At 33.9% G+C, this 14,255-nt stretch overlaps 1 protein-coding gene across 1 annotated transcript; it reads right to left on the bottom strand.

Annotated features, from left to right (window-relative positions):
* Nucleotides 1-10,488: 10,488 nt before the first annotated feature.
* Nucleotides 10,489-12,908, bottom strand: LOC132933250 (uncharacterized). Its single transcript, XM_060999562.1, has 2 exons — nucleotides 12,263-12,908; nucleotides 10,489-10,700 (listed from the first exon to the last, which is right to left on the bottom strand). The coding sequence occupies exons 1-2, from the start codon at nucleotides 12,906-12,908 to the stop codon at nucleotides 10,489-10,491; spliced, it is 858 nt and encodes a 285-aa protein (XP_060855545.1).
* Between the last annotated feature and the right edge of the window lie 1,347 nt (nucleotides 12,909-14,255).

Below are 14,255 nucleotides of genomic sequence, written 5' to 3' on the forward strand. Positions count from 1 at the left end.
GCTCTTCAAAATATATTACTTTAGTAATAAAAAAAAAAATCATACGCCCTTTTAAAACGAAAAACTATGTATAAATTAAATATGTATGAATAATACTGAAAAAAAAATAACATTATTGCTTATTACATAAGAAAAATTAATAAAACGAGCATTACAAAACTTAAAAACGTAAAATTACATTTCGACACTATTCAAAAAATATATCAAACTAGCTGATACCGTGCACTTCGTTACCCGTTAAATGTACAAACTTTTATATGACTCAAACTTTGTTCAATGCGTTATTAAATATTCAGTGTTTGATATTCTATATTTATCTTAAATTATCTGCTGCCCGAGATAAAAATTCTAATTCGCAGCAGTTATTATCAGGTAGGCAATCTACCTGCGGTAGATCGCGGACCCCGTGCTGTTTGTACGTAAGTGTATGAATTAACTCTAAAGTATCAAAGTCATACCAAGTTTGTCGTTTTGTCTGTTGGATAAAAATCAATAAAAATCTGTATTTCAAGGAAAATTAATAAAAAAAAAATCGATTTTTGATAAAAAATTCGTACTTTATAAAAAATGCGGCTTTTATCGATTTTTTAAAAAATTCACCAAAATTTCAATTTTGATTTGCAAATTCTAAAAACCAATTTGCAATTATTTGCAATTAATTAGCTAAATATTGGTGTTGGTTTGGAACGGATCGGACGAAGTGGGGGGCTGACAAAATTTGCAAAAAAATTTGCCAAAATTCCAATTTTGATTTGCAAATTCTAAAAACCAATTTGCAATTATTTGCAATTAATTTGCTAAATATTGGTGTTGGTTTGGAACGGATCGGACGAAGTGGGGGGGCTGACAAAATTTGCAAAAGAATTCGCCAAAATTCCAATTTTGATTTGCAAATTCTAAAAACCAATTTGCAATTATTTGCAATTAATTTGCTAAATATTGGTGTTGGTTTGGAACGGATCGGACGAAGTGGGGGGGCTGACAAAATTTGCAAAAGAATTCGCCAAAATTCCAATTTTGATTTGCAAATCCTAAAAACCAATTTGCAATTATTTTCAATTAATTTGCTAAATATTGCCGCTGGTTTGAAGTGAATCCGCCAAAGTGGGGGGTTTAACTTCATGACCATATGCTCCAAGCACATTCGAATTTGTATTGACTCTAATTGCTCCAAAGTTAAATAGAACAAATCCAGGTTACAAATCCGTTTCACCAAATAAACAATTTTTAATTGCAATTTGGAAAATGGCTACTCCAGACTCATACAGGTATTTTTGGTATACATACTTAATATTATTGTTACATGCAAAGCTACTGTTGTGTGTATTATATTATTATAATTAGCTATATCTATTTTATTATGTCTAAAAATGATTTAGATCAATTTGTGAAAAATTTGATGTGGGGCGGGCAACTGCATTAAAGATGTATCAGAAGAGTCTTTGTTGCTTTGGAAATTTTGGCACCAGCTTTCATAACTTGGCCAAGCGAGGAAAAAGCTAAGGAAATTAAAAATGGATTTTATCTACTAGCACTTTTCCAAATGTGTTTGGTGCAATTGATGGGACACATATTAACATTCCTGCATCTCATGACCATCAAGAAGCTTATGTTAATAGAAAAGGTCACCATTCAATTCAATTACAAGTATGTTTATATTTTCATTTTACATTTTAAGTATTATTCGGTATTAATTTACTGATTTTTCACAGGCCGTGTGTGATAATAAATGTCGTTTTATTCATTGCTATGCTGGGAATGTTGGTTCAGTACACAACCAACGGGTTTTCAGGTTATCTGAACTGAAAAATTACCTTGATGACCCTGTAACGAACCCAATAATACACATAATATATTATTGTGATCGTTCCGCCTTCAGCTACATTTGGCAACATAAAAAAACTAGATAAACAATGGCACATTAATCAAAGTCATATCTGCAAATAGAAAACCTATGGGAGGATACTGAGAGGGCAATGCGAATCTTGTTATCTCATTACTATAATCTCACCTTCAATTCTAAATATATGAATATAACAATTAAATATTTAATCTTAATTATCTCATTACAATAGGTACTACAATCTCACCTTAAATGCGTGAATATAATAATTAAATATTGTTATGGAATATGCATATATATATATATGTATGAAGTGCATAGTATCTGGAAAGTAACGGATGGCGTATGACATATATCGCAAACACTATAACAGGATACGATTGTCGGAATAACCAGACGTGGGAATGTATCAATGATTAATTGAACAACGTCCTGTGAAATCCGCAGATAAATCGATAGACTAGGGGGAAGTAGGAGAGCAAGAGGCCCTATAAAACCAGACCCGAACGGCCTGTAGATTAGACGTGTTTCACCATAGTACAGACGAGCACCTTCGCGAGAGACAACATAACAACTTGTCAAATTGGACTTAGAATATTTTATGCAGAAGAAATTTAATAAACAACTTAACTTTTCAACAAGTCTAATTATTTTGTCAAACCTACCTGAGAAATCCTTTACCAAGGGTCTTGCTACCTGCAACTTATGAACTAAGCAGTTAGCTCAATTGCTAGATCATAACACTGGCGCAGTCGAGTACGGAACTTCCAAGGAATTGAGGCGAGTCGAGCAGTCAAAGCAGCGGAAATCAGTGGAGGAAGTGCAGGAGTGACGCAGAGCTCGATTCAAATCAACTACACGGAGGCAACTTTCAAAGTCACAGTCGAGGACCAATCACCCTTGACGACTCCGGGAAGTGAAGAACAGAATTAAAGACAGGAAAGCAGACTAGAAAAAAAAAACAATGAACAGAGCAGTAGGTGCAGGGATTATGTGAGTTAAATAATTAAGTTGTAATTACATATAGAATTGTAGCTTGGGTACACGTCTCACGTTGGTTTTTTTTAAGGAAGCCAGCGGTAAAAAAATTTTTTAGTTTTGATTTTGGTGAAGGTGCATATAATAAGTTGTTGTATTATATAGTAAAGAAAGAAAAATATAAGTTGTTGAAAAAGAAATATATATAGAATTGTGGTAAAATAGACAGCAGTAGACTGATCTGTGTAGAAATAAATAGTTAAATTAAAAAGGAATCAACAAATGAAATAGTAAGGGAATACTATAGTTAATTGAAAAAGTAATAGAAAAAATATAGAATTTTATAGAGAAAATATTGGGAAAATATACATATGAATGCACGCGTAGCAGTTGAATAAATGTAATAAGTTGATAAATAAATTTTATTAGAGAAAAGGAAAAAAGTGATTATTGAAATACAAATTTGAAGTGAATTAATTGTTAGTCAATTGTTGAATAATTGATGATTTTTGTTGGAAATATAGGTACCTATTGAATAATTAAATGATCAAATGTTTTGTGAATAATATAGAGAATATTGAAGTTGAAATATTGAGATAAAGTATATAAAGAGATTTTGTTTTGAAGTATAAAGAAGATTTACATGTGAATAATATAGAGAATATTGAAGTTGAAATATTGAGATAAAGTATATAAAGAGATTTTGTTTTGAAGTATAAAGAAGATTTACATGGGAATAATATAGAAGAATATTGAAGTTGAAATATTGAGATAAAGTATATAAAGAGTTTTTGTATTTGAAGTATAAAGAAGATTTTTTTTTTGTGAATAAACTGTAATAAAGTTAAAATTGTGTCTTAAAGGCAGTATATGACCTTATATATAGGTGTATGGAATTGAAGTATTTAATGTTGAAAAATTGTAGACAAAGAAAATTAGATTGAAAGAAATAAATTGGGAAAAATATTACAAGTGGAAGTAATAGGAAGGCTAGCATAGAATAAGTATAGTAATAAAATATAGCAGTAATATTTCGATAAATAGATAATTAAAATTGTAATAAGTAATAGAATAATTAGATGTAATTGTAAGGATTAATAAGAAATTGGATATTAAAATATTTATTAAGTTGGAGTAGCTACCCAATATTAATGATATTCTAATACCCAAAACTTGTTATATATCGTAGGGAGAGCGATAGAAATTACGCAACGACAGAGTTACGTAAAAATACGGGCATTTTCTGTGTGAGAGTGTGTGTATACACTACACAATACGACGCGGCGTACGTGAATAAATCGTACGCATATGATATATAGAGTATATGAGGAGAATACATGTCGAGTTAAATAAATTAAAAATTCTTAAATGATATTAGAAATTATTGAATATATATATGAATAAAGAATCGGGTAATTCAGATATTGAAAGTAGTTCTTCGGATGAATCGATAGAACTAGTTAAAAATAAAAGATTAGGAAAAGAAGTAGTGAGGAAAAATAAGACAATAAAAGAGGAATTTTTAGTAGATACTACAGAGATAATAGAAGGTATAGACAACGTTACTAGAAAAAATTATTTTAGGACTTCAAGTCAAACGGAGGAATTAGGTAAAGTACTTACCCCACAGAAAAGTGTAAAACAAAAAATTATCGGGTAGATCAGGCTCTAGATCTGATCCAGGTGTAAAACACGTTCAATTAGAACAAATAACTAGGAAAAAAGTAGCAAACATAAAATATAAGATGGATTTAGACAATGCAGTTTCTATGATTCCAATTTGCACGGGTAAAAAAGACGTAGCAGAATTTATAAATACATGTGAGATAGCACTCAACGATATTACGGAGATAGACAAACAACTATTGTTAAAAATTATAACTTCTAAATTAGCGGGAAATGCTTTGGAAGTAACTAAATATCGCACGTTAGATTCTTGGGAAGCAATAAAATCAATTTTACAAGGAGTAAAAATATATAATAAAATATATGCATAAGAAAACATGTGGGAAATAAAGGTAAAATATAGAACTAAGGTAAAAAGAAAATATATATGATTATAAATTTATTAATTAATGTAATTAACACGGTGTTGGAGATGAAATACATAAGGAAAGTATATATATATTATGTAGACAAAAAGAAAATATTGTATTAGCTTTAAGCAATGATATTATAAATACTAACACTAAAATAAGTGATATTGTAGAAAAAAAAAAAAAAAATATATATATATATATATGTTATTAAATTAAACTAACATAGATAATAATTAATAATGATATAATGTAATACTAATTGTAATATAAAAAAAAAAAAAATTGAATGATAAATTGTACTTAATGTTGAAAATCAATGTAACAAAAATATATTGTGGATTGTACGTATATTTTTGAAAACAATAACGAAATAATGTAACCAAATATGTAATTGTAAAATGATAATTATTGTAAACATGATTGTAACAACTTATGAATGTAAAATTGTAAATTAGGGAAGGTGCTTGTACTGAATATTAAGAATTGAGCCACATTTTAATGTTTAGACAGTAAAATATGACTTTAAGAGGGGAGGTGTAACGAACCCAATAATACACATAATATATTATTGTGATCGTTCCGCCTTCAGCTACATTTGGCAACATAAAAAAACTAGATAAACAATGGCACATTAATCAAAGTCATATCTGCAAATAGAAAACCTATGGGAGGATACTGAGAGGGCAATGCGAATCTTGTTATCTCATTACTATAATCTCACCTTCAATTCTAAATATATGAATATAACAATTAAATATTTAATCTTAATTATCTCATCACAATAGGTACTACAATCTCACCTTAAATGCGTGAATATAATAATTAAATATTGTTATGGAATATGCATATATATATATATATGTATGAAGTGCATAGTATCTGGAAAGTAACGGATGGCGTATGACATATATCGCAAACACGATAACAGGATACGATTGTCGGAATAACCAGACGTGGGAATGTATCAATGATTAATTGAACAACGTCCTGTGAAATCCGCAGATAAATCGATAGACTAGGGGGAAGTAGGAGAGCAAGAGGGCCTATAAAACCAGACCCGAACGGCCTGTAGATTAGACGTGTTTCACCATAGTACAGACGAGCACCTTCGCGAGAGACAACATAACAACTTGTCAAATTGGACTTAGAATATTTTATGCAGAAGAAATTTAATAAACAACTTAACTTTTCAACAAGTCTAATTATTTTGTCAAACCTACCTGAGAAATCCTTTACCAAGGGTCTTGCTACCTGCAACTTATGAACTAAGCAGTTAGCTCAATTGCTAGATCATAACAACCCAACTAAATTTCCTAGTAACACTCATTTAGTCATTTGATTGGTGATGCCGCTTATACATTACATGAACATTTACTAGTACCATACCGTGACAATGGGCACTTAACTCAAAAGCAAAAGAACTTTAACTTTTGTCATTCCTCTGCCAGGATGGCAATTGAACATTCTTTTGGTTTCCTTAACGGGCGGTTTCAAAGTCTTCTGACAACCTTAGATATGAAACGTGTCGATCTAATTGCCAAATATATTATTGCATGCCGTGTTTTACATAATATATGTTTATTTAAAGATGATGAGTTTCCTGATCTACACGAAACACCACCTGTAGATGATAATGTACAAGCTCGTGGAGAGTTTCAATTAATCGTCAAGGAGCAATTAAGAGGGATAATATTTGTGATTCAACTACCACTTCGACATATATAGACATATCGTCTCAGCAATTGTCTTAATTCCTAACATGCAGGTTATGAAAATGACCAACTATGTTCACTTTCCTATTAAACAAGATACTGAAGTTGAAAATATATCATTATTTCAATAACTTATAGTGTACACAGAAAAAAATAAAAAACATATCATTGTAAAACGAATAGGTGCTTATTTTGATAAGTATGTAGAATAAGCGTATTTAAGTAATTAAAAAGTATTTTAATACTTTAGCTTAAGTACTATCCGATTGGTGTAACCTGTGGCTACATATAAGTGACTGACACTTTCTGGATTTCCAAAGTTTGGAAATGATGTGGTAAAAATAGGATTAATAAGTTAAATAAGTTAAATCATTACTCTTTATTTTCCAAGGTATTGCCTTTGGTCATTAAAAACAAAATAATAAATAATTTATATAATATCAAGTACTTAACAGATATTAATCCTCAGTCACATATCAAATTATATCCAATCTTAGGTTTGGGAACGTGGCAGGTAATATATTTTATTTACAAATAAATAGGAATTTTAATTACTAATTTTTAGTCTCTTAAGACCCTAACAAGCCTAGCTAAAAGATTAATAGCCTCCCGTTTCTATTCCATTTTCTCTTTATGCCTCTTTTCTTTGTTTTCTTCGATTTTCCTCAATCGATAATAGCACTTTGTCTACCGGAGATGAATATTTGGATTTTTTTTTTCGGAAGTTCACGATGAGGACTTACATCAGAAGCGAGAGAATTGTCCACTTCAGGTTGGTCCCTTTTCCCCGTTGATGAAACAGTTGCTATGGGGGTAATGCAGGGTTTCACCCCTAACAAGTCATCCGTAATTTCAAAATATAGCCAAGTTCTGGGGTCATTTCCAGACTTACCGTTATGGTCCTTGATTGACTTGTAAGTCCTCTTCAGACCTCAAAATTTTCACTGGTATTGAGGACCAGTTACACTGTATGTATTCTTCACCAACTCATCTGCTATTGATTGCCAAATCTTCTTTTGTAAAATCCGCCCTGAACAAAAGTTGTCTGCCGTTTTCCTCACGTAGATTCCTGGGTTTTGGTGCCTTTCGGCTACAACTGCGGACCTCACATTAGCGCTGTGCACTAGTCGAGAGTCGCAGAGGTTCACGGACGGCATGCCGGCCGCGCGTCGTCTGTGGACCACGAGCACCGAGCGCACACCCGTTCCCACCGAAGTCGGGAGAGATAGCGCCCGTACCGTTGGCTGGGGCGTTCACGGACCCTTCGCCATCCAAGTGGGATCGCAAGCTATCCTCATTGCTTCCCGTTTTTGGTCACGGGCAACCTCCGGTGCATATAGCCCCACCGGTAGGCTGGGTTGGAGCTGAGGAGGTTTCTCACTCGGCATCTTTCCCCTAGACCTAGCTTGGTATTTTAACCACAAGGTTAGCTCCTGCTAACAGCCACTCCGAAACCAACCCGCCGTCGTCCACACCCTGACCGAGGCCAGTGCGCGACCGCCGTGTGGGGGCACGGCGCCAATTGCTCAGAACCGCGGGGCCCCCCCCACATCCCGAAGTACCGTTCTTGCCCCCTTTAGGAAAGCCCATCAATGGTAGGATGGTCGGACCGAGCTTCGTCGGCTAGGGCCTCGGCTGTGATCCTTCCGAGATTCAGGTCGTGTGCCACAGGCTCACGGTGGGCCTTTACCAGCAGCGTTCGCCGCCGGCGCGGTGGCCGCGACCCCCGAGTTAGAGGCTCGGTAGCCTTAGCCACGCCTCCCAGAGGCATCACCGAAGTGATCGACCCGCTCTTCTCGAGGTTGCAGTCAAGACCCCCAACACCCTAGTCCCCGGAGGTTTCGGTGTGTCCGCGTCCTAGACGCCGGCCCCGACTGGCCTTCCCTTTAGTCGCCTCTTACGACAAGCGGGTGAGACTGCGGGCCTATTCTAATACCGCCCAGACCGCAGGGTGATCTTTTTGATCATCGATCCGTTCTTTGCTTAAAACTTTCCCGAGAAAAAGTTCGGAAAGCCTCGTAAGTCGTCTTGTTTTTCAGAATGGCCCCTTCATATGGTGGCCACGGACTTTGTTCTTGTTGGAGTTTACTTTTTAGGAGTTCTCTCTGGATTTTGGTTCTTGGGCAGGCGAGAAGAACGTGCTTGACTGTTTCGCTGCCATTTCCACAAGCACATCCCGGAGCCGGTACTAAGCTGAACGAGTGGAGCTTTCCTCGGAAGTCTCCGTGTCCAGTAAGCATTTGGCTCGTGTAGTGGTCCATTGTAAGTGGTAATCCATACCGGGTTCTTACGTCCGGAATGAGTTGAAAGGTCCACTCACCTTTGTCCTGATTATTCCATCTTTCTTGCCAGACCTCTAACAGATCCTGTAGATTCCGTTCATATTCTTGATATGATATATCATTTGTCTTCAATGTTCTTTGAAGGACAAAGCGTTTCACTTCTAAGTCCAGTGGTAATTGCCCTGATATGACTTGTAGAGCGGCTGTGGACGTTGTCCTATATGCGCCAGTTATGGCACGTAGGGCGTCTCGTTGGGTGCTTCCAAGCGTTTTTATTGAGCATTTAAGCTCTAGTGCTTTCTGCCATATGGAGGCAGCATAGGTAATTCTTGGCAAGAAAACCGCTTTGTATATTACCAATGACGTGCTCTGTTCTACCCCCCAGTTGGCTGATGTCATGGAGCGTAGGCGTGTTAACATTTCCTTGGACTTGTCTGAGATATCATCTACGTGATATCTGAATGATCTTCTTGGGTCTATAATGACTCCAAGGTATTTTACTGTCTTGGTTGCTTTAATCGGTGTTGCATCTGCACTTGAGCCAAATGGCACTGTATAAGTGGGTTTGACCCCACCCTTTAGAGTCATAATTTGGCTTTTTGCCATTGAGAATTTTAGGCTGAACTTGTTTGACCAGTTTGTCAGTTGGTCAAAATATTGCATTAGTCTTTTTCTTACTGTTTCTAACCTTGCACCGCCGACAGCGAGTGCTATGTCGTCTGCGTAGGCAATCATGTGTGATTGATGTCCCATGGACTTGAATGCGTCTGACATCGCTACTTTCCAGAGTGTCGGTCCTAACCTCGAACCCTGTGGACAGCCCCGTGTCATTTGCCTTGTTCTGGTTGTAACGTGACTAGTCGTTGATCACAGATCGCTGGAGTTAATCGACGTTTCGTTGCTTATATATAATTAATATCGGATATTATAGGGTACCAAAACACAAGAAAATACTTTGAACTGATTTTGTGGTATGTATTGTGGGCAAAGTATATAATAATAGTACATGTATAGTGGGGCGGTCGCGACCAATAGGGGGAGTATGACGAATAGTAGTAATAATAATAATATGTATAAATAATAGGTTACAATAATATAATGGGAATAATAATAATAATTAACAATAATTGGTATGTGGCTGTCAGCCGACTCACGAAACCATCGGATGTCGTTGGATATGGAGGTCCGTGTTCCGATCTGAGATTGCCAAAATGGTTCTTGGTTGTAGCTGGTAAAAGATATTCTTAACTGTATAGTTTACACGATTATAATATCTATATTGTGTATATAACGCCGTTACAATAGTAAAAAAAGGCGTTATGACACGGTGCGCTTTGAACGGGACCCGTCGGCGGAGTGATATCAGACGGTAGGTTCGCCGATGATTGTGGCTTATATTAATATATGCATAATTACGTAATGTACGTTATCTGTGTCCAACACTGGTCACATTGTCAGAAGTAAGCGTAGCTGATCTATTTGCGAGATAACTCTCAAGTAGTGCAAGCATCCTGTTGCTGATCTTAAGGAATTTTAGCTGTTCGAATATAGGTGTCCATCTGACATAGTCAAAGGCACCTGTAATATCTAGGGAGGCACCAATTACTATTCTGTTTGGACATTGATCTGTCCAATCATATAGAGCTTTTATTGCCGTTTTCCTCAATCAGTAGTAATATGGCAGCATGAGACCATTTAAATAAACTTGCATCATCCTGTTGCTGTTGTTCTATCTGCTGCTGTCGCATTTGATCTGTCTGCTGCTGTTGCAGTAGTTCTGTATGCTGCTGTTGCAGTTGTTCAGTCTGCTGCTTTTGCAGATGCTCTGTCGCAATTGTTCTGTCTGCTGCTTACATTTATTTAACATTTGAGCAGCAAATGTCATATCTGAACAAAAAATAATCGAAAAATATATAACTAATAATAATTAAATCCAAATTTAGTTTAACTCTTATAATACCTGCCGACTTGCCTCATCACTCGTCACTTATATCACGTATTTATCTCCATCCACCCCATTTTTACGTGCTACCCCCTTCAGGGATTCACTATGTAGATGATTTGGGAATAATGGTAGCCAAATTAGATTTATAATACAATGTTTTATTAGAACAAATATAAAATGTATAGTAACGTCGTGGTAATAGTAGTAGTAGTAGTCGTCGTCCTGTATATGGCAAGTGGCGTGAAGTCGCTTCTGCGTTGCTGGTCCAGGTACATCTGTCTTTACTGTGTTTCCAGCCCTCCTATATATGATGTCGGTTCCTTTGATGGATCCTGCGCATGGACGGGGCGCGGTGTATGTAGCTGGTTCAATAAGTTGTTATTCTCGCAACCGCCGCTCGTGACTTGTTGTTGGCCGCTCCCCTTGATTAGTTTGCCAAAATAGGATATAGTTTCTAACTATGAGGTTACGTCTAGGAGACCATAACAACTCAAGGAGAACTGCCCCTCCGAGTATAATAATACTTATATACTGATAAATGAATTGAGTACGTAAAGCTATTCCTTTACACCTCCCTGCCAAAAAAAAGATTATTAGCCTGTAAGGTTAAGAATCTTTAACAATACCATTTAAGTTCAATAGTATTAATAGTATTTTATTCAACAGTAGTTGATTATACAATTTGGTATACATTTACATTTACAAATTGTTATAATTTTTACATTTCATTACAATCTTGTTTATAACAAGTTACAATAATTGATAGATATATATGTTTTACATTTACAATTTTGTTATACATATTTTATGACATTTTACATTAATAATGTAATTTACAATATTATTTCATTACATTTGTGTTCTCTTTTTTTTTTTTTTACAATAAGATAAAATTTGAATACATAATAATATAAAATTTTGATTACCTGAAATTATAATATTAGAAGTGTTAAAATGTTAGTTTATTATATAATATAAGTTTCTATTTTCCCTTTTGAATACAATATTTGTTAGTTATAATAAATCTTCCACCAATTGATAAGTTATGTGAATAATATAATAAACTGTTACACATATATGTCAACATAATTTCATTTACTTAGGATATTCGAGTATATAGCTTGGATCCCTTGTTTTTTCTATTAATTTAAGTAATTCCTTACATTCTCCGTTACAATGGTCATTCATAAAGAGTTCAATATTTCTGGTTATCTTATTTAATTTTTTGAAATCATAACGTTCGTTTAATCTTTTGTTTGCTCTTAATATGTGCCAGTTAAAGCATACCGATTCCATCTTATTTTCCTTAAGTTTATAAATATGTACTTCGGTGCTTAATATTTTTTTTAATTCTTCGATAAATCTAAAATAATATAACTGTATTAAGTCTACGTAATTACCTTCACCGTGAAATTATCCTAAGAATCTCTATATATATTTTTATTTTTTTCTATATTTTCTACCTAGTCTATACAAATATATTGGCCTTATTTTCGTGACTACATAGTCAAAAACGCATTTGGTTAAAATTACATCAGCAATTGGATCGTGACAATGCGTGATATGATGATTCGTATTGCACACCAATCCATGTGCTTCTAATAAGTGTAACATCCTGCCGTTTTTATTAAGTTTTCCTATATAACCTGAATATAAGGTTTCCCTTGTCTCTATGTTAGTTAGTTTTAAATTAAATTCATTATTATTCCTATCACTGTACGCCGTTATATTTAAAAACGCTAAAATACCCCTTAACCTTAATCTTTTTACAATTGTTAGATCTGTCGTTCCGTTCCAAAAAACTATTATTGGCTCCCTGCTATCGATGTGCAAATATTTCTGTAGGTATACCGTTGACAAAGTCGACTCCCCCTGATGGTTTATACTTTTGTATAATTGGTCCAACAATGGTGTGGTCAAGTTTGGTTTACTCCGGAATACCCTTTTGATTGTTTGCACAACTTTTCCCAAGTCACGGCGCTGGAACCTCCTTAACTTATCGTCTTGTGTAAGTACAAGAGCATTCCCCTCCAGTTTCATCGGTTTATATTTTTCTAAACTGTTGGAGATGGCGCCGGATACCAATAATATTTCGGTTCTATTGATCATAGTGAATTCGAAATCCATTATGAAAAAACGGATTTGAGAGCTAGAATATATATATAAAATATTAAATTTATGTATATTATTATTACTATGGTTACATATTACTACTATATATTTTAATTTTCTTGTGTTGTTGTTATTTTGTTTTACTCTTCGAATATATGGTCCGTGGATAATATACATCGTGAGATTTGTTGCTCTAAAAGCATTCCGACTTCTACACAGATTGAACTATCTGCCCTAGGGTTAACAATTACTGCGTGTATAAATGTAGTTACCGGTACCATAGCTTGATTTAAAACACGTTGTGTAAACGGCATAGTCATTCTCCTATTAGCCTCTATGACATGTCGTTTGAAACATCCTACACAAATCATATCCCCCCGGACGAACTGGTTGTGCTGCCCGTTTAATAATTCGTTTTTCAGCTCTCTGAAAAAATCTATTGCTTGTAGTGTCAACGGTAGTTCTGCCGACAATGGTATGTTTTCGTTCATGTTTGTTTTCTGTTAAAATCTTTATATATTAAACTTTTATGTGTATTTATATTTCGTTTCTTCTTATACTCTGAAATAGTTAAAATTTCATTACTTATTACGATAGTTACGTTCATATTACTACTATTCTACATTTCTGTTAATATTACTTATGAAATATTATTTTTACGTATTATTTTTTCTATTTGTACGTATTTATAATTTATATTATTATTTATTTATTTTTATTTGATTTATTCTTATTTATTTATTTATTTATTATTATTATTTTTTTTTATTTATTTTTTTTTACAAGGATTTATTTATAAAAAGAAATCGGTGGTAATGATACGTCTATTAATTAATTGATTTAATACTGCACCTATAGTTAAACAAATTGATCTATTCGGACATGTAAGGTTACAAAATGGATGAAGATAAGTGGTCAAAGGAATCATCACTAAATCTAATTCTTCTTCTGATAATCGTACGGGCATTCTATTGTTTGCTTCTAGTACATGGTGTTCAAAACAACTTACGTATACTATGTTTCTTCGTACTAATTGAATATGCGCACTAGTTAATAATACTTCCTTTAATTCTTTAATAAAATCGATTGCATGTAATGTAAATGAATAATCTAAAGATATTTGTGCATTTTCGACCATGTTTATAATTTTAATTTAATGGTTAACGTATATTTTATTTTGACGTTCTCTTGTTTATTTTCTGAAACATAATTATATTATTTGATTGCATTACTATTATAATTATTATTTATATTAATTAATTAGCTTATTATTTATTATTATATATTTTTTTTATTTATATATTTTTTCTATAAATTTTTTTTCTTTTTTTTTTATTATCTTGG

The sequence above is a fragment of the Metopolophium dirhodum genome, chromosome 1 (assembly GCF_019925205.1).
Source record: "Metopolophium dirhodum isolate CAU chromosome 1, ASM1992520v1, whole genome shotgun sequence".
Lineage (NCBI taxonomy): Eukaryota > Metazoa > Arthropoda > Insecta > Hemiptera > Aphididae > Metopolophium > Metopolophium dirhodum.

Excerpts from the sequence above, each read along its gene's own strand:
- LOC132933250 (XM_060999562.1), bottom strand. The coding sequence starts at position 12,908 with ATGATCAATAGAACCGAAATATTATTGGTATCCGGCGCCATCTCCAAC. Across the intron at positions 10,701-12,262 it reads AATATATTTGTATAGACTAG|CAGACAGAACAATTGCGACA; the intron begins GTAGAAAATATA and ends AAATGTAAGCAG.